The sequence below is a fragment of the Talpa occidentalis genome, unplaced genomic scaffold, assembly GCF_014898055.3.
Source record: "Talpa occidentalis isolate TD23 unplaced genomic scaffold, MPIMG_talOcc4v2.1 talOcc4.3, whole genome shotgun sequence".
Classification (NCBI taxonomy): domain Eukaryota; kingdom Metazoa; phylum Chordata; class Mammalia; order Eulipotyphla; family Talpidae; genus Talpa; species Talpa occidentalis.
The window spans coordinates 150737131-150758051 of NW_023603184.1; the positions used below are offsets into that span (position 1 = coordinate 150737131).

Sequence of the window (20921 nt, forward strand, 5' to 3'; positions counted from 1 at the left end):
GGGCACTGCCCTGTGTCAGCACCGACGTGCACAGGCGCCTGGGCGCAGGTAGCAGCAGGGAGAGCGATGCCCCCGGGACCGCGGGCGCGACGGTCCAGAAGGCACGCGGTTCCCACGTGCAGTCCCGGCACCAGGCAGCCCAGCGGTCAAGGGGCTGGATCACGCCGGGACTCGCCCCCGGGGCTTTCTCCCAGACCCACCTGCCTGTCCGGAGAGCGCGGGGAGAGCCCGTCGCGGGAGGACACGTGGAAACGGAACTGTTCGCGCGCGCCGGGCCGGGCTGCCCCCGGCGGGGCTGTGGAGCAGCGTCGGGGCCCTGGGGGCCGCGTGGGGGCCGCGCCTCGAGTGGCCGGTGTCTGGTCCCCGGTCCACAGAGCCCCTTCCCAGAGCCCCGGGCAGCGAGGGCTCCCCAGGCCTGCGCGGGGCGGTCTCGGCGGCGCCGCCCCCACACTCCAAAAGTGGGAGCCCCCAGGCCCCAGACGGGCGCACAGAGGGCTCGGGGGCTCGGCCAGCGGCGCGGCGACGGCCGGCAGCGGCGGGGCGGGGGGAGCGGCGGGCGCCGCCCGCGTCCCGGTCCCGCGAAGCCGAAGCCGCGGGAGAGGCGGGATCCCGCCCGCAGGGCGCGGCGGTCGCGGGGGGGCGGGGCCGCACCCCGCGGGCCGTGTCTGGGCGCCGGGGCGGGCGCGGCGCTGGCGCGCGGGGGCCGGGCCTGCACCCTCGCCGGGCGGCGCTCGGGGTGGAAGCGCCGGGGGCGCAGACGCGGCCCGCGCCGAGCACCGCGGCCAGGCGAGGCGGGGCCGGGGGCGCGCGGCTCGCGTGGGGGCGCGGCGGGGCTCCTGCACCGAGGCGGCGCTCGGGACCGGGCCGCAGCGCGCCAGCAGCCCGCGGGCCTCGGCGGGGAGGGGCGCCCGGGCGCGGCCACGGGGCCGCGAAGCACCCGCCGGACCAAGGCCGGCGCCCGGGCCCACAGCGGGCGGGGCGGGGCGGGGCGGGGCCGAGGCGGCGGGGGCGGGGCCTGGTCGGGGGCGGGGCCGAGACGGCAGCGGCGGGGCCTAGGCGGGGCGGGGCCGAGGCGGCGGGGGCCGGGCCGGGGCGGGGCCGAGGCGGCGGGGGCCGGGCCGGGGCGGGGCCGCTCCCGGGAGGGGCTGCTCGGGGAGGGACTGCGTCGTGGGGAGGCTGCGCCGGGGCGGGGCTGCGTCGTGGGGGGGCTGCGCCGGGGCGGGGCTGCGTCGGGGCGGGGCTGCGTCGGGGCGGGGCGCCGCGGCGCGTCCGTTGCTAGGGCCGCCGCGCCGCCCTGGCGACGAGGCGGGCCGCGCACGCGCCGTGGCGCGCCGGTGCACTGTGGGATGGGAGCCGGGCCGGCGCGGCCAGGCCGGAGCGGGCGGCGGCGGGGCGGGCGGCGGCCGGGGACCGCGGCGTGGGCGCGGCGGGCGGCGGGCGCGGGGGCGGCGGCGCCATGAACGCGGCGGTGGTGAGGCGCACGCAGGAGGCGCTGGGGAGGGTGATCCGGAGGCCGCCGCTGACGGAGAAGCTGCTGAACAAGCCCCCGTTCCGCTACCTGCACGACATCGTCATGGAGGTGGGCCGGGCCGGGCCGGGCCGGGCCGGGCCGGGCTGCGGTCGGGCCGGGCTGGGCCCCGCCGGTCCCGGGGATCGGGTCCCGCCTGCCGGGCCCCGGCCTAGCGGCGCCTCCGCGGGGTGCGGGCGGGCGGGCGGGCGGGCGGGGCGGCAGGGTCGCCGGCGGGGCCCCCACCCCGCGTTCCGGGTGCCCGGCCAGCGCCCGGCTGTTTGCGGCGTCTCCCGGGTGAGCGGCCGCGCGGGCCAACACCGGTGTGGCCGTCGGCCGGTGCCTGGTAACGGGGCGCGGCGCGCGCCCGGGGTGGACTCGGGGCGCGGCCCGCCCGCGGGGAGCGGCGCCGGCTGGACGTGCAGACTCCAGGGGCGCCCGGGCCTGGGGCCTCAGACCTCCGCGCTCGCTGCTTTCAGCAGGTCAGGCTGTGCGGCTCCTGCGCTCTGCTCGCGGCCCCCTGGGTCACAGTGCCGGACCCCCGCCTGGGTGCCGTCTTGACCAGCTCGGAGGCCCGGGCGGCACATCCACCCGCCCTGAGGCCGTCAGCGGTGGGGCGGGGGTGTGCAGAGCTGGTGGGACCTGGCCGTGTGCCTCTGTCCTCTGCCCAAAGCCGGCAGGTGGCCACCTCCATCCCAGGAGGGACAAGCGAGGTTGCCCGGTCACGAGCCCGCCCCGCGGCTGCGCCTGCCAGCACGGCCTGGCCTGTCGTCTTCTGTGTGTCTCGTCCCCCACTGATGTGGAGTGCTGGGGGGGCTGAGGACACACTCAGCCGGTGGTTCTTGGGGGGCGCTGGGCTCCTGGCGGCTGCTGCCCACCTCCCGGCCGCAGTGGGGACAGGAGCATCGACCAGGAGGTGCCTGGGTGGGGCAGGCGGCTGGGACTGGTGGAGGGAGCTCGCTCTCCAGTCGGGAACCACTGGTCCGCTTTCCCTCCACGCACTTCCCAATCTAAAGCTCAGCTCCTCTCTCTGCCTGGGCGAAGATGAAACAGGGGCCGTCCCCTGCTTGGTAAAGATGTTGGGACAACTCATGCTGGGGAAAGCGCTTGCAGGCAGCAGGTGCAGAGCCTGGGGAGGCGGCACCGCCGTGCATCCTGCGAGAGCCACATCCTGCTTTGGCGGCGGCTCCTCGCCAGCTCTGCCCCTTCTGCGAGTCGGAGCCCTGGTTCCGTGACACTGGCTTTTCTTGTTGCCTAAAATGATTGTGCCCAGTTGTAACTGCCAGGAACTGGGAAAATCTCAAAAAAGATGAAGCGAGGAAGTGCCAGTAAATGCAGGCTGCCCAGGAGCCCGCCTGACCTGGAAACCAGAGCCAGCTCCCGGGCTGGGTGGGGGTGAGAGCGGGCCTGCCAGCGGCTCGGGGCCTTCGGGGCCGGGGTCAGCGCCGGCCGTTGTTTCACAGACACGCCCCCAGCGTATCTGCCTGCAGCAGGCCGGGCGCACGTGGGCCCTGTCTTCCCTATGCGGACAGCGGGGCCTTTCTCTTCTGTTTCTTTTATTTTCAAATGCCCGTCGCTCCCCAGTGACCAGCCGCGTTGGAAAGGCTGGTCTGACAGACCCCTGGCTGTGGGGGGCTGGGGGGACAGAGATCATCACCACCCTAAAAGCTGGTGCGAGGGGTAATTGGAGGTCAGGTTGCCGGAGTGGGGGAGCTGACGTGATCTAGCCGGGCTGCCCCCCTGTCCTCAGCAGTGAGCAATGGTGGAGGACCGCGCCTTTCTGGGAACCCCAGCTGAGAAATCCCTTTTCGTTCCCGAATCCCCTGCCTGCTGGGCCTGAGCAAACTTGTAAGAGGCCGTTCCCGCCCTCGCACCTCAGGGCCTCCTCCTGGCCCTCGGGTCAGGTCTGTGCCCGAGCGGCCACCCGGCCCACCTGCCTGTCTGGCTCAGCTCCCTCCATCCCCAACTTCTGACCCCTGGGATGGGCCCCTTGGCCCTGGGCCTTCCAGGGTCTGTTTCTTCCTCCTGGCAGGTGCTTCCTAGGGCCATGTCCCCCAGGTCGTGCGAGCTCCAGCTCTTGGGTGCAGGTGCACTCAGGCCTGTGTCCTGTGCCGGCCCCGCCCCCATCCCTCCGCCGCGCTGTTCACCTGTCCCCGCAGCCAGTGGGTGCTGCGTGAGCTGGGCGGGGCCGCCTGGCACAGGCCTCGTGTGGGGGGCTGAGTCTTTGTCCAGTGGCGAGTGGTTGCTCCTGGGTGGGCGGGTTCTGACAGCCCCTGAGTGTGGGGTGCCGGGGCTGTCGGGTGCTGACCGCTGCCTGGCTTGTGTCTCCAGGTGATCCGGGTGACGGGCTTCATGAAGGGGCTCTACACAGACGCCGAGATGAAGTCGGAGAACGTGAAGGTAGGTGCGAGGGCCCCTCGCCCTCGTGAGCAGGTGACGATGAGCCTGCTCTGCGCCTGCCACATGTCTGCTGGTCGCTGGCTGGGGGCGGGTTGGGGTGCTGCATGGTGCGTGCGGGGCTGGGGCACGGGTCACGCCCTTTCTTATTTCAAGCTAATTGTCTCCGCCGAGAAACAGGGTGAATGTTTCAAAGGTCAGTGTTTGCCCATCAGTGAAGTCCAGCGGCTGCGTCCTAGCGCGTCTCTGAAGTGGACATAGCGTTATATAAAAACCGCCTTGTGGGGCCTCCCCTGGCGGCGCGGCGGTTGAGCACTGGGCTGCGGGGCTGCCCGCAGCCTCTGCAGCACCTGCTTGTTCCCTGGCCGCCGGCGAGGGTCCCACCAAAAAACAAACAAACAAGCAGAAAAAACCGTGCCTGTCGACGTGACAAAGGTAAAGCAGCACTTTTTGAGTATTTCAATGTGAATCTTTCAGGAGAAAGATGCCAAGATCAGCTTCCTTCAGAAGGCCATCGACGTGGTGGCGCTGGTCTCAGGGGAGCCCCCATCGGCCAAGCCCGCCCGCATCGTGGCCGGGCACGAGCCGGAGAGGACCAACGAGCTGCTCCAGCTGATCGGGAAATGCTGCCTGAGCAAGGTAGCGCGGGGGACACGGGGAGGGGCCGGTGCTCGGGCTGCTGCAGAGCCTGATCCCGCCAGTTCTGGGCAGCAGAGCTCCGGGGTCACTCAGGCCAGTGAGTCCGATCAGGACCGTGCCAAGGCGCGCTGTGGCCGCCGGGACAGGGGCTGGAGGCTGCGAACGGCTCCCGAGGCCTTGCGCCTCTTTTTGGGCCTCCTGGGCCGGGTGGGAGGAGCTGCTCGTCTTCTTCCTCGGGGCTTGTAGGCTGACTGTCCTCTGCCTGCCTCTCCCAGCTCTGCGGTCTGTCCTAGCCGCCCGCCCCTGCCTTCCCGCCCCCGCCCCCCTCTTGTTTGCAGAGCTACGCTGCCCTCAGGGAAACCCGTTTCCTCCTGCTGGCCTGGACTTGGCCGTCCCGGGCTTCTTGCGGAGGCCTAAAAATTTGGCCTCTCGGGTTAGATCCTGCCATCTTCCCAGGACGTTGGAGGAGGTGGTCCCCTGCCGGAGTCCAGCTCCGGTGAGCAGGGTTGAGAGAGGAATCTGATCGAACCGAGGAAATTATAAACAGACACAAAATCATGACAGACACAAAACAGAGTTTAAGAGACGTGGGGCCCGAGGACGCAAGGCCCTCATTCCTGCTCAGGCGTCCCGAGTGCCCGGTGCAGCTCGTGTTTATTGATACAAGGAGCCCCCCCCCCCCCAGGTTAGTTCCTGGACAATGAGGATTCTCTGCGCGTTTGGCCTCGTCCGGGCACACGTTCCCCACCCAGGTTCTGCGCCGTCAGGTCATTCTGTTTCTTTGTCTCATCGAGTCCTCCCCCCAGGCATAGCTTCGCAGACTCTGTACAGCCACGACCTTGTGGTCTTCCTTGTCTCAGCATTCTGTAGGGGTGTCCCACAGTCCCTGGGGCCTGCCCTCTTTGTGGGACTGAGGAGCCCCCTGGGGGAGAGGAAGAGGACCCTCCGTGAGCCGGCTGTGGGGAGGGCTGGGGGACGGTGGGTTCTGGCAGCACTGTGCGGTAGTGGGGCGGGCAGGGAGGGGGCCGGGAGTCCTCGGGAGCCTCGCCTGGCCTGGTCCAGCTCTCTGGCTTAGAAACCATGAAGCTGTTCTCCCTCCCCACCCGCGCACCTTGCTGAGCCGCAGATCCGACTGCGGTCTTCCCTACCGAGGCCTTCGTCAGCCTCCTGGGCCACCTGCACCCACCCGCAGGGCCCCCAGCTCCCTCGAGCTGAGCTCACATCTTCCTCTGGTTCTTCTCCCTGAGCCTCCTGTGTGGTCGCCCTCCCCTGCCTCGTCCCGTAGTTTCTCCTGCGGAGCCGCTGCCGCCTCCCGTCCTCCATCGACGACAATGGGACCGGTCACCCTCCCTGCCTCCCGGGCCAGCCCCGGTGCCCTGGTCATGTCCCCACAGCAGCCAGGGTTTCACTTGGCTCCCCAGATACTGGGCGCGCCCCAGAGGCCCTCATGCCTGGGGTGTGGGGCCGAGCGGCGTGTGCCGGGGGCTGAGGCTTGGGGGTCCCCCGAGGCACGCCGAGACCGGAGGGCAGGGGCTGGCCTTTGTGGCGGGAGCCTCTCCTCCGAGCGCTTTGTCCTCCGCGCCCTGCGCTCACGCGGGGCCCTTGTTCTCCTTCCTCTCGCGCCGCCCAGCTCTCCAGTGACGACGCGGTGAGGAGGGTCTTGGCGGGAGAGAAGGGGGACCTGAAGGGAAGGTCCTCGCTGGCCCCCAAGTCCAAAGAAGCGGACAACAAGCACGCGAGGGAGGAGGAGCTGCGGGCGCGCAAGGACAAGGAGGTGCCTCGCGCTGCGCGTGCTGAGCCGGGCGGGCGGCGGCTGGGCTCGGGCTGTGTCTGGGCTCGGGCAGCGTCTGGGCTCGGGCAGTGCCCGCGGGCGGGACCACAGCTGGCCTTTCCCTCCAGGACAGGAGGAGGGCCGGGCCCCACGAGCGCAGTGCCAGCCGGGACCCGGAGCAGAAGGAGGAGCCGACGGAGGACGGCAGAGCGACGGGGGAGCAGGCGCGGGAGGACGGGCGGGGCCGCCACGGAGCCGCCGACAGGGAGAAGCCCCCGGAGGGCGACCGCGACAAGAGCAGGAGCCGGGCCCGGGCCGAGAGGGAGCGAGGCGCCAGGGACCGCGACAAGGACGCGGAGCGCGAGCGGCGGGGCGAGGGCGGCAAGGAGAAGGGCCGCTGGAGAGACAGGGACCGGGACCGGCGGCGGGCCAGGAACGGGGAGCAGCCCCGGGACCCCGACAGGGAGAAGAGCAGAGAGCACGAGAAGGCGGAGAAAAAGGTGACGGGCGCTCGCCCCCCGCCCGCGGGATCCTGGGCGCGCTCGGACACGGCCGTGTCGTCACCGTGGTCGGCGAGCCCGGAGGCCGGCGCCACGGCTCTGTGGGCGTCGGGGACTCCCAGGCTCCTGCAGTGTCTGGAGCCCCCCGCCCTGCCCTGGGGGGGTCTGTGCACGCGCGTGTGCGCCTGCAGGCTGGCGAGCGGGGCGGCTGCGGCCTCGCCGTGGCGGCTCTGGGACGTCCCGGCGTGTGGTAAGGGCGGCACGCGCGGCGCAGCCAAGACCTTCACGGTGATCCTCACGAAGCTCCCAGGCAGCCGTAGGGCTGGCCGGAGCGGCCTCTCGCCTCCACACGCTTTTCTGGTGGGGTGGGTCCCCGGGGCCTCCCGTGGGTCTGGCCCCGCAGCCGCTGCCGCCCTGGGGCATCGGTCCCTGGCAGGCGTCCTGGAGATGCCTGGCCTTGACTGTGAAAAGGAGAATTCCCAGGGGTGGCAAGAGTCCAGATCTGCATGGGTGGGGACAGACCTGGCCCCTGCGTCTCCCGTGGGCTGAGCCAGTGGGTCCGAGGGCTGTACCCGCAGGAGTCCTGGAACCCTGTTTGTCCTGCCGGGTCAGAAGCCACCCGTAGGTGACAGCCCGTGTTCTCGGGGGAGGGGCGGCGGGCGTCACTGTGGAAAACACTGTCCCCCGTGGGCAGCCTGCGGCAGCGTGGCCCGGCCACGAGCCAGAAAGCCAGGCCCGTTTGGGCGTTTAGAGACAGGCAGGCCTGTCCGCTTCTGCCCCTCACTGGGGGCCGGCTTTTCTGAGGTGCAGGTACATGCCTGGGGAGCTCTCTTGGCAGGAGGGACCTTTGGGGTCCGGGCAGTCACGTGAGCCTGCGGGCCATGGGGGCCCCTGGGACGCTGTCTGGTTGCGGTCAGGTCCAGGGAAACAGCTCGGCACCTGTTACCTGTTGCAGACGCCGTCATTCTGGAGGTCCCATAAGAGAATGTTCTCTTGTGTGTTTTTTGTAGTCAGCAAGCTCTGGGGAGATGCCCAAAAAGCCCTCAGAGGGAGCTGTTAAGGATTCCAAAGCCGAGGCCGAGGTAAATGTGTGGGCGGCGTGAGCGTGAGGCCGGGATGTGTGGGTCAGACGGGACGGGCCACACACCTGGCCCTGCTCGCTGCGAGGCTTGCGTGGCTCCGCCCACCTGTGTCCTCGCCTTCATACGCCAAGTGTGGGTGAGGGGCCGAGGGGCTGGGAGCCCCGAGAGTGCTGGGCGGCACAGAGCGGGGTCCAGTGTGTCAAGTCACCGGGTAGTCGGGAAGGTGTGGCCAGCGGGAGGCCGGATTGTGTCCACACCAAGCTCCCTGTATGGCCTTCCCGCTCTGGTGGCTTCTCAGAGGGCGGGTCAGGGCGGGTCAGGCGGCTGGGGCAGGTCAGGGTGCTGGGACAGTCGAGGGCTGGGGTGGCTGAGGATACAGGGCAGGTGGGTGGGGGCCGGTTTCCCGCTGCGTCTCCCACCGCAGTGTGTGTGTGTGTCCACAGGGGCTGCCCACGGGCGCCAGTGTGCCCGGCCTGGTCCACACCCCATGCTCTGGGCCCGGCCATACTGCCAGGGTTTTGCTCCAGCTGTGGTTCTGGGCCCTTCCCAAGCCGAGCGCCAAATGTGCTCTTGGCATAGCTTATGCTGTGTCCGCTAATCTTCCCTACTCTTTTCTTCAAGATGGAGATCTCTGCTAGGACGTCCCGGTCAGTGGCGACCAAGCTGTCCAAGCGGCGGTCCAAGCACTCAGTGGAAGGTACTTGCAGCCCGTAGCAGGGCCGGGGCTTCTCTGCCTCGCCACGACGCCTGGGAGAGGGAATGCGCTGGAGAGCAGCTGTCCTGGGCGGGGGGCAGAGACTGGACGCCTCGGCACCGGGGCCCTGGCACTCGGGCCGGCACTCGGGACCCGGGAGGCCACGCATGGGCCTCTATAGATCCGGGTCTAGAAGATGCCATCAGTTGGTGATTCCTGCGAATGGTTCCTAGGCCTCTGTTTGTGGCCTCTTGGCTTTGAGTGGGTGGGGGGCGCAGGGCGGCCGTGGGGGAGGCGGGCCCTGCACAGATGACAGGTTCTCCTGGGGCCTTGCCGGGGGCTCAGGGCTGAAGTGGGGGCTCACACTTGGCCCAGCTACTGAGCAGGGGCCTTGTCCCGATGGGGCGTCAGGAGGCCGAGCAGGAGGCCCGGTGCAGGGACGGCCTGATCAGGCTGTCCAGTGAAGCAGGAGAACAAGCAGTGGCCATTTCTGGAATGTCATCCTTCCCCTGTGCTGTAAAGGTCACGGTCGCACGTGGGTGGCAGTGGGGTGTCCAGGCCGGGGGGCGTTCTGCTCCATCACAAGAGTCGGGGAGACTCCCCGGGCTGTCTGGACTCCCGGGCAGGTTCCCAAGGCAGTGACGGCCGCCCTCCCTGCTGTCTGCCTCGGAGGCGTGCTGGTTTTGGTGAATGAGAGGCAGAAGCGTCACGCCCGGCTGTGGTGGGCGGCTCGTGTCCTGCATGCGGGTGTCTGCCCCGGCTCGCGGGTGGCCCCTGGTGTCCAGCGCCCCGGCAGGCACCAGCTGCCGGGCCTCGCCGTCCAGCCGTCTCTGCTGACATGCGGTTTGCACAGAGATGGGAGAACTAAAGATTGGCGTTTTGTCTGACATATTCATGTCTCACCTTTTTAGTTGTTTCTCCAAATTCACGGTGTCGGGGATCCAGAGCCATTTCTCCAGAATGACTCCCAGCTGCCGCATCTTCGGGGCGAGCCCCGGCTGCTCCCTGAGCCGCCCGCCCCCACATTCTGGGTCTGGGTTTTGTGTATCTGCTTGCAGTCGCCCGGCTGGTAAAACACCTGAGCCGTTCTGTTGCTTGTTTAGCTCGCAGTTGTGCTTACAAATCACTTCTTGGTGAAAGACTTGGCCTCCCACAGCAGGTGACCTTCTTGGGACGGGATCGGACTCGGCCTCGGGCTTGCCCGGTGCAGGGAGGCCGGTCCTGCCTTCCGGGCCGTGTGGGTGGTCTCCGCGCTGTCCCGAGGGCCCTGGCACCGGCCAGTGGGGTCTCCACTGCCACTCAGAGCAGAGGAGCCCGAGGTTTGAGAGATCAGCTTTCTCGCAGACTGACTGGCCGGGTAACCCCGGCCTCCTCCCCGTCTAAGAACAGGGCTGGGGTTGGGTAGATTTGGGGGCCAGCCTGAGAGCCGAGGAGCTCAGGGTTATTGGCCGAGAGGCAGGTTGAGCAAGGACGTGTGGGCTGGAGTCTGTAGGCTGGTCCAGGGCAGGCGTGACCCGTGAAGAGGCTCCCCGGGGCTGCAGCGCGGGCTCTGAGGCGCCCTCTGTGTGCTTGGCGAGGGCTGGGGGTGGGGGAGGCCAGCCCGGCACCCCGCTCAGCCATCGCGTTCGCCTCTGTGGCTCAGGCCGGCCGGGAGGTCCGGCTCTGCTGGGGCACGGGCGCACCGGGGCCTCTTCGGCCCCCATGTGTTTTGGGGACCGGCCGACGTCTATAGCCTGTGCTGCCTCGAGCCCTTTACTCCTCCCTTGATTTTTTGGGTTTTTTAGGCTGAAATATTCTGTGTTTTCTGCGCACTGGGGTGTTCGCTTCTGAGCCTCGAGAGGCTCGGGAGGCTGTGTTCTGGCCTCGCCCCGCTGCGCCCCTGGCCGGCTCTCCGCCTCCCGCGCCACTGACCCTCCCGACTGGCCTCCTTCCTGCCGGAACATGTGCTGTGGGCAGATGTGCAGGCCCGGGCGGCGCCACCAGCCCTCGGTGACGGCGTGTGACTGTGTCTGCCAGGCTCAGGGCCTGGCACCAGCCCCGCGGGCCCAGGTGTGTCCGCGTGCGTGCGGGAGCGGCGTCTCTCGCGTCCTCAGGCAGATGCGTGGGGCTGCTCACTGCATTAGCAGGGCCCTGAACGCCCTCTGCTGGGCCTGCAGCACCTGCTTCCAGCTTGACGCGTCTTTTCCTTGTGTGATTTCACGTCAGGAAGAAGGGGCTCTAGAGCCAGCGAGAATAGTCTTTCCCCCGAGAAAGAACGTAACTCCTCCTACAGCAAGGTTAAGAAGGAGCGTCCCGTGAAGCCGCTGGGTAAGGCCGCGGGGCCCGCAGGGCGGGGTCGAGGCTCCCGTTGCCAGCCCCCTCCCCTGTGAGCGCCCGGGCAAGGTGGCCGCAGGGGCCGGCCGGCTCGTGGCCCTGGCCCGGCCTGTGGCTAGTGGGAGCCGGGCAGTGGGCACAGGCCACACCAGAGCCAGGGCCGCCCCAGGCATGGGCCCTGAGCCCGCCGCGGGCTGACCGTCCACTGCAGGTGCATGGCTGCCTGCCCTCCAGAGGTGCAGCCCGAGGGGGAGACGCGGTCAGGGCTGCCGCGGTCACCTCAGTCGGCCTGGAGGCTCTCAAAGGAAGAAGCCTGGAGCTGTGGGAGGGCTGGGAGCCCAGGACAGCTGGCTGGGCGTGGAGAGGGTGCCGGGAGGAGGCCAGTGAGTGGGCAGCTGGTGCTGCTGGGACGCCGCTGCCTTCTCAGGGAGGGGGGCTCAGTGTCCTTTCGGGAGCAAGATGGGGTGACGTGTGTTTCGAAGCTGCCCCGCTAGGAACTGCAGAGCGATGTGGCTGGGCGGCCGCGGTGCCTCTGGTGAGGGGCCATGGCCGGGGTTCACTGCCAGCTCAGGGCGGGCCAGGAAAGTGCGGGGGTGCTGGTGGGGAAGGAGGGGCTGGAAGCAGATGGCCCCCCAAGGGGGCTTGGGGAAGCCGGCTGGTGGCAGGGGCGGCTCCTGGCCTTGGTCTGCACCTGGGAAACGGCCGGGAAGAGAGGTGCGGGGCCGGCTGGGCGTGGGCCCAGAGTCCAGGGTGGGGGCTGCAGACGTGGAAGGTGAAAACCAGCACAGCCCAGTGGGAGGAGACGAGGGCGGTGAGGGAGCGAGTGGGACCCCTTGATGACGAGGGTGTCATAAGCCCCGTAAGTCCCAGGGACCAGATGCCCACACCTTGGCGAGTTTTAATCTGTTGTTAACTATTTCACGTCAGGAAGAAAGGAGGAAAATATTTCAGCTAAAATTTTAGACTCCGTAGCCTCTGGACTAAGTAATGAACCAGATCAGGAAGCGACACCTTCAGAAATTGGTAAGAAAATGCGCGCGCTGGTTAAATCCCTCTGTGCGCTGGCGTGAGCCTGCGCAGCGCCCGGCCGGTGGCCGTGGACTGGACGTTGCTCTGACTCCGTCGCCCTCAGGGGCTGGCCGGCCGCGAGCGGGCCGAGGGCGCCACCTGCTGGGGTAGTTGGCCGACTTACGGCCGGGATGCCCGCTCAGCGCTCGGCTCACCTGCCGGGCCTTCCCTCGGGCCTGGGCCTAGCGCTGTCTTCCTCTCCCGGCCGGCGTCTCGGATCCGCGGCTGGCTAGAGGGTGATTCGCGCCCCCACCCGTCCGCTGCGTGGTCTTGAGAACGCGCTGGGCAGGAGCTGGCCGCCGGGCGGTGTACACAGGCCTCTTGCAGGCTCGCCCTGCCACACAGGCCCTGGCTGTGCTCAGGGACGGTGGACTCCTTGGGGGCCCCCGAGGAGCAAGACGGCATCAGTCTTGCTCTGGGGAAAAATAGTCCCTTTCTCGGCCAACCTCGCCTCACGTCTGCGGGGCTGCCACAGATCGGAGCCTGGCCGGGGGTGACCTGCACATCCCCCGCGAGTCAGGAGGGCCTGTGCGTGGGCTTCCTGCCCCGGGTGGCCCCAGATGGGCAACGTGAAGGGGCCTGTCCATCTAAGCCTGTCGGTCAGGTTAGGGGGGAGGTGGGCAGCGGAGGCAAACCAGCGGGCGGGGCATCCTCGCAGCCCTGCACCCCGTCCATAGGCGGGCCCCCTCTCCTGCCTCCGCCAGCCTGAGCAAGGGGTGTCCTCAGAGCCACTGCCCTCACTGGTCACTGGGGCACCAGCCGCCAGCGTCAGTGTGACCCGCGACTGTCCCGCCTGCTTAAGGACTGACCAGCAGCTGGTTCCCGGGGCGCGGGGCCTGGCTGCGGGCTAGTGCAGGTGCAGCTAGCGCCACCTGCTGGCCACGAGCGGTCATGCACACGGTCCTGAGGTCCCACGGCCCCGCCCCCTGGGGTCCTGTGGCCCCTGCACCCCAGATCCCTGCCACCCCCGGGACCCTGCCCCCTGGGGCCCTGCCTCCCCGCCGCCCCCAGAGTCCCTGCCGCCACGTCACACCAGGCACACGTGTCTTCTTGCGCAGGTGGTCACTTGGCTTGGAATTTGGGGTTTGTCACGGTTCAGCTTCTCGGTTGAGTGTGATGTGCAGGTGGGTGCCCTGGGAAGGCACCTCCCCCCGTTCACGCAGCGCCCCACCCCGGTCTGCCTCAGGCTCTCCAGAACCACACTGGCCTTTGCTGTGCCCCTGGGGCGGGCAGGACTCAGCTGGGGGTTTACCCGCGTCTTCCCCCGTGCGGGACTCCCGAAGGACTCGAGTCCCGCAGTTTGTGGCCTCCCCGTCCGAGGCCTGCACACGCTGTCCCGGCTCTCTGCCTCCCTGCCGGCCTCCGAGCCCGGCACCCTGTCATGCCTGCAGCCGTGCTCTTACGAGACACTCAGTGCGTGTTGAATACAGAACACAGAGCAAAAGGGGTGCCCCTGCGTGTTCCCGGCCTGGCCGTGCCGCCCGAATCCTGGCTCCCACGGCGGCTGAGACCCAGACGGGGCCATCGCATCCGAGAGCCTTCATTCTGCCAGGGCCGGGTCCCTGCACGGTGAACACGTGTGTTGCCCTTTTTCACTCTTTCGCTTTTTGAATCCAGAATGAGTCCCCCCCTTTTATTCCTGGGCCTTGACTGTCTGGGATCAGCTGCTGGTCTCTGGAACTTTTTGCCTTCTGGGTCTGGACTTGTCTGCTGTTTCCTGGGGGGTGTTTTGTTTACCCCCTTCTGTTGGATCAAATGCCTGAGCAGACGGGCTGGGTGAGCCCCTCGCTTGTGCTGTGCCCCGTCCCCCCTCGCTTTCGTTGCCTGTGTGGACACTCGGCTCTGGCCGCAGCCTGTGGTGCATGGGCCGGGCGGGGAGCTGCTCGCGTGGCCGTGGGCTGTGCTGTGGCCGCTGGGTTCCAGGGACGGTCACTGCCCAAGGGTGGCCCTCAGCCAGCCTGGCACGGTGCTTCCGCGTCTGCTCCTAGTCTTGCCAGCCCCCCCCCCCAAGGGGCAGGCTGGGCACAGGGAGGGAGGAACCCACCCAGGGCAGAGGCTGGGGGGTGGGCTGCCTGCGGCCACCATCCCTACAGGCTCACCACGGCTGGCAGCGTGGACACAGCGTGGAGCCTCTGATTGTGCATCGTCTGCTCTTGACAGCGGGCGTTGACCTTGGCAGCGGCTGACCCGCCCTCGGTGGCAGGTTTGTGGAGACTCTCAGGGTGCAGACTCTCGAGCGTGCTGTGCGTGCTTGGCTCAGTGGGCGCATGCTCACGGACAGACTAGGATGGGCCTGGGCTGTGGCCTCGAGCTGTGCCGGCGAGTGGCGCTCCGGGGTGTTCTCCGTGCGGGTCTGCCGGGCGCGGGTCTGCCGGGCGCAGGAGATGCCGGCTTGCGCCGATGCCCACGTCCAGATTTGCCTTCGAACCCACTGTCTCCCGGGGCCTGTGGGCGTCCTCTGTAAAGCCCGGACCACCAGCTGCTCGGGTGAAGCCGTTGAAGGCAGCGCTGCCCTCACAGGGGGCGAACGTTTTCCTTAGGGAATTGCACGTCATCTGCCTGATCTAGCTCTGTGACGCGAGTCAGCCGAGGTTTGATGGTTGGTGACGGACCGAGGGGGATGGACGTGTTCGTTTGAACGCTTTTAAGAAACTCTAAGATTGCGTTTCAAGAAAGGGGACCTTTTCCCAACTTTATTTTTGGCCCCCACTTCTCTCTGGGCTGGGTCCTCCACGGTGGAGCCCCCCGCTGCTCACAGTCTGCGCTCCCCACCCCCGAGCCACGGCGGGCGTCCCGGTGCTGTCCTCGGTCGGCCCCGCGTGCCCTCCAGGGGCGGGCAGCCTGGGGAGCCCCCGATGACGGGCGCTGACCTTGTGGCCAGGGGGCGCCGCCCTCCAATGGCCAGCCCTGCTGACTTGCTTCAAACTGTCTCACGTCAGGAGCACAGGCCGCGGCTGCTAGCTCCGCTAGTGTCCCAGAGGAGAGCGCGAGTAGTGTGTGGCGAGAGCGCCTCAAGCCAGAGGCCACAGTGACACAGAAAGGTAAGCGGCGCCTGCCCCGCCGCGGCGCCGGGACCTCCGGGCGGGCCCTCAGCCCGTGTGGCCGGTGACGCCCCCTCCCTCCCCGGGGCTGGAGTGCTGCCGGCACACGGCTCAGGCCCCCCGTACCCACGATAGTGCCCGATGGCAGCCTGGCCTGGCTGGGAGGGCTGACGTCACATCCAGGCGGGTCTTCTGAGCCGCGCAGCGCCCGCCTGCTGTCCCCGCGGAGGCCCTCGGTCTCAGTGCCCGCCGGGGCCTTAGTGGATCTGAGGCAGGTTTTCTCTCGGCGTGATTTTCCTTGTCGTGCAGAGGAAATGCTGGTGAAACACACATCCAGCCTCTGTGTCCTGGGGCCCAGGCAGGCCCAGGGTCGGCCCCTGCTGCGGGCTGGCCGGGGGCAGCCAAGTGAGGGCGGCTGTCTGTCGGCTCGGCCGGCCAAGTGCTTATGGGTGGCCGCCGGGGCACGGGTGCCACAGAGGTGGCTGGGCTGGTGCAGGGGGAGGCGTGGGAGGGAGGACTTTGGGGGCAGTGGTGGCCCCGACTGGCGTGTCTGGGAGGACCTGTGTCTGCAGGCACCCTCCGCTGGTGACGGGTTCCACACAGGCGGGTGCGTGGGGGCCCCATGGGTAGGGCTGGAGTCTGTGGGGGCACATTTGTCCTTGTCCTGGGCACCGTCCAGGCCTCTGCCCTTCTGTGCACGTGAGCGTCTGCAGTGTGGGAATGAAGGCCCCGCGGTTTCCGACCCACCCACTGTGCTTCTGCTCGGCTGCTGTGCCCCCAGTCACGTTTGTTTCCAGAAGCAGCAGGGTCCCGGGAGGACGCGCCTGGGCAGCAGGAGGCCTGCTCCTTATTGGCCACAAGGAGAACCCCGAGTGTGCGGGGTCCCGAGGCCTGGTGGTAGCTCGGAACCGCTCCCGGCCACCCACCTCCGGCCCCTGGGAGCCGTGCTGCATCACCCGCAACACAGGCGCTCTGGGCCCTGCTCCCTGTCTCCCTGGGGTGACACTTCACCCGTCCCGACTGTTCTTTGTCTTTTTTGTCTTTGAGAACAACTGGGCAGGAGGGAGCTGGCGGAGGCCCGGGAGGAGAGGCCACTCCCCTGGCAGCCCGCTCTGCTCCTCTGGTGTCCAGAGTTTGACGGGCAAAAACTAACTTTCTTGGGCCTCCCTGGTGGCGCAGCGGGTTGAACGCTGCGCTGTGGAGCTGTCTGCAGCCTCTGCAGCGGCAGTTCGATCCCGGCCGGCCAGGGAGCTACCCACATGGCACAGCAGACCCCTCCTGTCTCCCCGCTGCTCCCCTCAGCAGTGGATTTCTGTCCATCTGCCTGTTCTGCTCCCCGCTCTGTCCCTGTGGAATCCTCTCACCCCCACACCTCTGGCCTGTGCCTCAGCTCTTGTATAAAAACAAATAAATCTTTAACAAAAACAAAAAACAATAAAACTAACTTTCTCATGTGCTTTTCCTTTCAGGAGACTCACCCAGCGACGCAGGTGAGGACGGGCCCCTTGCTGTGCTGGGGAATGGCGGGCGTGCAGACCGGGCCGGTGTGCAGACTTGGGTGGGCGTGCAGACTCTGGCGGGCGTGCAGACCGGGCGGGCGTGCAGACTCGGGCGGGCGTGCAGACCGGGCGGGCGTGCAGACCGGGCAGGCGTGCAGATCGGGCAGGCGTGCAGATCGGGCGGGCGTGCAGACACAGACACCTTGTGTTAGTGAAAGCGACTCACCTTAAGAAGGGCCTTCACGCCAGCGTCTCCCTCGACCGCGGGCTCCGTGAACGCGGCTCTCCAGATCCCCCGTCTCGCGCGGGTTTCCAGTGTCTAAGTTGGAATTTCTCCTCGCTGTTTCCTGAAGCGTGAGAAGCCCTTTCATTTCACATCGTGGAGCAAGTTCACGTGTCCCGCTCTTTGGGGCTGATCCAACCTTTTTCTCAAATTGAAGAGAGCAGTTATCCAGGTCCCGGCACGGGCGCGCAGAGGCCTGGCGGGGGTTCCCGGCGCGGAGACGTGGGAACAGGCGGCGGGGGCACGAGTGACGGCGGAGCCCGCCCGGCCCGCACGCGCCTCCCTCCTGCCCGGGCTGTCCCCAGGGGCTTGGCAGGGAGGTCGCGTGTTCCCCTGGGGTGTTCCCTGCGCTGACCAGCATTTGTGCTCCTTCCTTTGCGGGCCACGGCTGCATGGTCACCTCCAGAAGGAGAAGCCGGCCCCCCCGCCCAGGAGAAGTCTGAGGCATCAGAGAGGTCTGAGCCCCCGAACGAGCTGTCCCCCAGCATCAGGTCCGTGCTCACCCCAGCCCCCGCGCCTGCCTCCTGGCTCCAGCTCCGCTCTGGGGAAGCATCTGTCCAGGGAAAGCGAAGCCCCCATGGGCTCTCCCTTGTGGGGCCCCCACCGTGGGCTGTCCCCTGGTCCCCCCCATGGGCTTTCCCCTGCCCCCCGTGGGCTCTCCCCGTTGGACCCCACTCCCTGCAGGCTGTCCCCTGGGGGAGGCTGCCTGGAGTGCGCTGGCGAGGTGGGAGGTGCCGCGGGGCAGGGACGCATGGAGTCTGGACTGTGGCCGGTCGCTCTGCTGGGCACCCCCAGTCAGTCAGCGCACGCCGGAGCGTGGCCGCTTTGGAGCTTGCTGGGTGCCAGGTGGCCTCGGCCTGCGCCACTGCCCGGGGTGCGGGCGGGCTGGGAGGCGGCGTGGCGGGAGCCTGTGCTGCCTGCTCTGCTGGACCCGTGGCTCACGCACCTGTTTCACTTTTCCACCGTTTGGGCCCAGAAGACTCCCTCGGCCCGGGAGTGCGAGACCGGCCCCGCCCCGGGTCAAGCGACAGGAGAGCGTGGAGGCGCTGGCCGTGGACAGGTGAGGCGGCTCCTCGGGCGGGCGGGGGTGGGGGGCTGCGGGGCGGTCAGCACGGGGGTGCGGGTGGGGCCGTCCCTGGCAGCCCCCGCAGGGAGGCCTGGAGAAGTGGGCGCGCGGCCGGGCTTACGGCGGTGGTGTGGCCGTGGGCCCCGGGTCTGGCCGGGTGGGCTGTGGGGCCGGCTGCCGCGGCTGGGACCAGGTGACCGGGGTGTGGGCAGGTGATCGGGAGGATCGATGCTCAGCCCTCAGCCCTCAAGGGCCCGGCGCAGTGGCCGGAGCCAGGGTGCAGCGGGCAGGGGGCAGGCGTCCCGGCAGTGACGGGGCAAGGGGGGGCAGCCCGAAGCCTGGAGATTCAGCGTCGCGGGGGGCCACGGTGAGCACGGAGGCGTTGCCCGCCCTGCTGGCGGGGGTGAAGGGCTTCCGAGGTGGGGAGGGCACATGGAAGGTGTCAGGAGGTGGGATGTGGGCCAGAGGGTGTGAGAGCATGGCCCAAGGGGACCGGGCATCCGGGGCTACCAGTGCACTTGGGGTGAAGGGCAGGATGAGGCCGGTGGACTGAGGACAGTCGTGAGGGCCTGGTGATGGGGCTGGTGGGGGGGACTGGCCCTGAGTGATGATGGGACCTAGTGGAGAGGTGTGGGGTGAGGCCTCGGTTGGGGTGGAGGACAGGGTAGAGGCCGGGGCCCCAGGAGGCGCTGTGATCCCATGTGAGGCTGAGGCCCTGCGGCGCCACCTGGTCACTGCAGCCCTGGGGGTCACGACCTGGGAGAACTGGCCCTCTGGGAGGGCAGCAGGTGAAGGGCCGGTCTCCCTGAGGGCCTGACCAGGGCAGGGGCTGCTTTGAGGGCTGTTGAGGTGGACACAGCAAGAGGGTGGGGCAGGAGGGAGGCTAGAGCAGGCGGGCCGGGGGCCCTCGGCCTCCTGTCCACTGCGCCTGCGCTGCGCTGTCCCTGGGCTGGCCGGGCGGGCCTGCTCGGGTGACTGTGGATGGCCCTGGGTGCAGGGGCAGGCGGCGTGCATTGGCCCTTCTGCCCAGGCGCGTCCCTCTGTCCAGGGCGGGGAGCAGCAAGACTGTCTCCAACGTGATTGTGGACTCGCGGGCCTCCGACGACGAGGACGACGGCCAGTTCGTGGTGGAGGCAGCCCCGCCGCTTGCCGAGGCGCCGGAGCTCGAGGTGCTCAGCTGGCTGGGCGGGTCCCGCAGACCCCGGGCCGCCCCGCGCGCCCCCTCCCCCCGGCCCCAGGCCCAGCTCGCGCGCGCAGATTCTCTCATTTTTCAGTTTTCCGCCCACTTTGTTTCCGCCGCCCCTCTGGTGGGAGGCCCAGGGGCTCGGCCGAGGCTCAGCAGACCTCAGTCTTCCTTTCTCCCGCTCCCCTCGCTCTCAGGTCCCGGCGGTGGAGCTGGAGGAAGATGAGAAGCACGGTGAGTCCCGGTGTGCGCGTGCGCGCATGTGTGCATGCCGGGGTGTGTGTGTGCGTGTCTGTTTGTGTGCGCGTGTGTGTGTGCGTGTTTACAGGCCAGGTACAGAGGAGCCCTCCCAGCCGGGCCGGGGGCAGGGCCTGGACATGGCACGGCCCCCTCCTGTACCCTTGCTGCCCATCTTTGGGGCGAGGCTGGCCAGGACCGAGGGGCAGGAGCCCCTTTTCTTATCCACACCCTTGCCTCGGGGATCCCCAGCCCCTCAGAGCCACAACTCTGTGATGGGGTGTCTTCTTCCCCAGGGCTGCGCCTCCGCACGCTCTGCGCCGGGTCCCGCATGCGGCCCGGTGTCCTCAGAGCGGCGTGGCCTCGCCCTGGCTCTCGGGTCGGGACGGGCTCCTCTGGAGAAGCGCAGCGCAGGCCACCCTTGTCTGTAGGGAAACAGCTGCTCCTTAGCATCAGACCCCCGTTTCCCCAGCGTTTCCTGGTGTGTTTGAGTCAAACGCCAGACCAGGCCCTGACGAGGCCCCCCCGGCCCCCGGTCTCCGTGGAGCATGGCTCGTCCTGCGGCATTTCTCACCTCTGGGCGCCGCCTGTCACCCCCGTGCAGAGCTGTTCTTGCACGTGTTCCGCTCCTGTGGGTTGAGCAGGACACGGGGTCAGACTCGGGGGCAGAGCAGCAGTAGGTGGGCTGCCTCTGCGCACCACCCCGGGGGTCAGTGGGGCGTCCTGTGGGCGGGGCGGGGAGGCGCCCCTCGTCCTGCTGGCTTTCATCGGAGTTTGTTCCCTGGCGCCACTGCGCTGAGGAGGGCTCCGGGTCTTTCTGCGGCTGTTTGGTGCCTGTGACTCTGTGGTGGGCTGTTTCTGACACGTTGCAGTGCTGTTCCTTTTCTTTAAATCCGATCTCTGGTCCTCCACAAAGCTCTGTCCCTTGGGGCACCCCGCTGCACTCCTGTTGCACGGCCCCGCCCTCCCCATGGCAGCTCCCCGGGACCTCAGCCGAGGGGTCTCCTGGGGCCTTTGACACTCAGGCCCCTTCCTCTCTGTGACCGAGTCGGGCTCACTCTGCTCCTTTGTGCCCAGAACCTGCCATTTCGCTTGGCCCGGCCGCTGCTGTTCCTGGATTGGCCGCTGTTTCTAGGTGTTTCTCACAAAAGAAACATGCCCTGGGCTCACCCGGCGCTTCCTGTCGGATCCAGGGCCGGGCCTCTCCTCGGCTCGTCTGCGGCTGGAGGCAGGAGCCTGGCCTGGTGTGTCTGTTCCTCCCGTAGCGGGTCCCAGAGCGCCCCAGAGCGGCTCCTTGGGGCAGGACTGTGTGTCTGCTGAGGCCCACCCCGCTGCTCTCCACACTCTGCCGCGTATCGGGCGGGAGTGATTCCTCCCCGGGCTCCGCGTGCAGGGCACGCCTGTCCGCCCGTGCGTTCACTTTCAGCCTTAAGCATCTGCTGAGCTTCATTCATGTGAGGTGTGGACACGGCTCCCCGGTCCCAGGCGCGGTGTCTTCTGGGTGCGGGGCCACCCTCCCCACCCTGGCCTCCCTCCCTGCCTTATGCGCCTGTTGTTAAAAAGCCGAGGTAAATGCCGCGTGAGTGTGCTTGTGAGCGTGTGTGCGTGTGAGCCTGCCTGCGTGTCTCCATCCTGCTGGGC

The 20921-nt window shown here is 68.5% G+C and overlaps 1 protein-coding gene across 4 annotated transcripts in view; it reads left to right on the top strand.

The window, feature by feature from the left end:
- Window positions 1–1456: 1456 nt before the first annotated feature.
- TRAF3IP1 (TRAF3 interacting protein 1) overlaps window positions 1457–20921 on the top strand; it is a 31025-nt gene continuing 11560 nt past the window's right edge. The window contains exons 1-15 of one of the 4 annotated variants that reach the window (XM_037524281.2): window positions 1457–1579; window positions 3839–3907; window positions 4382–4543; window positions 6174–6317; window positions 6443–6814; window positions 7825–7896; window positions 8518–8593; window positions 10796–10897; window positions 11831–11926; window positions 14911–15012; window positions 16482–16502; window positions 17201–17285; window positions 17771–17854; window positions 18909–19029; window positions 19241–19277. In XM_037524281.2, coding sequence (XP_037380178.1) covers window positions 1457–1579; window positions 3839–3907; window positions 4382–4543; window positions 6174–6317; window positions 6443–6814; window positions 7825–7896; window positions 8518–8593; window positions 10796–10897; window positions 11831–11926; window positions 14911–15012; window positions 16482–16502; window positions 17201–17285; window positions 17771–17854; window positions 18909–19029; window positions 19241–19277 — 1666 coding nt within the window. The remainder of the gene's footprint in view (window positions 1580–3838; window positions 3908–4381; window positions 4544–6173; window positions 6318–6442; window positions 6815–7824; window positions 7897–8517; window positions 8594–10795; window positions 10898–11830; window positions 11927–14910; window positions 15013–16481; window positions 16503–17200; window positions 17286–17770; window positions 17855–18908; window positions 19030–19240; window positions 19278–20921) is intronic. The other 3 variants (XM_037524282.2, XM_037524283.2, XM_037524284.2) reach the window with 3 other exon arrangements.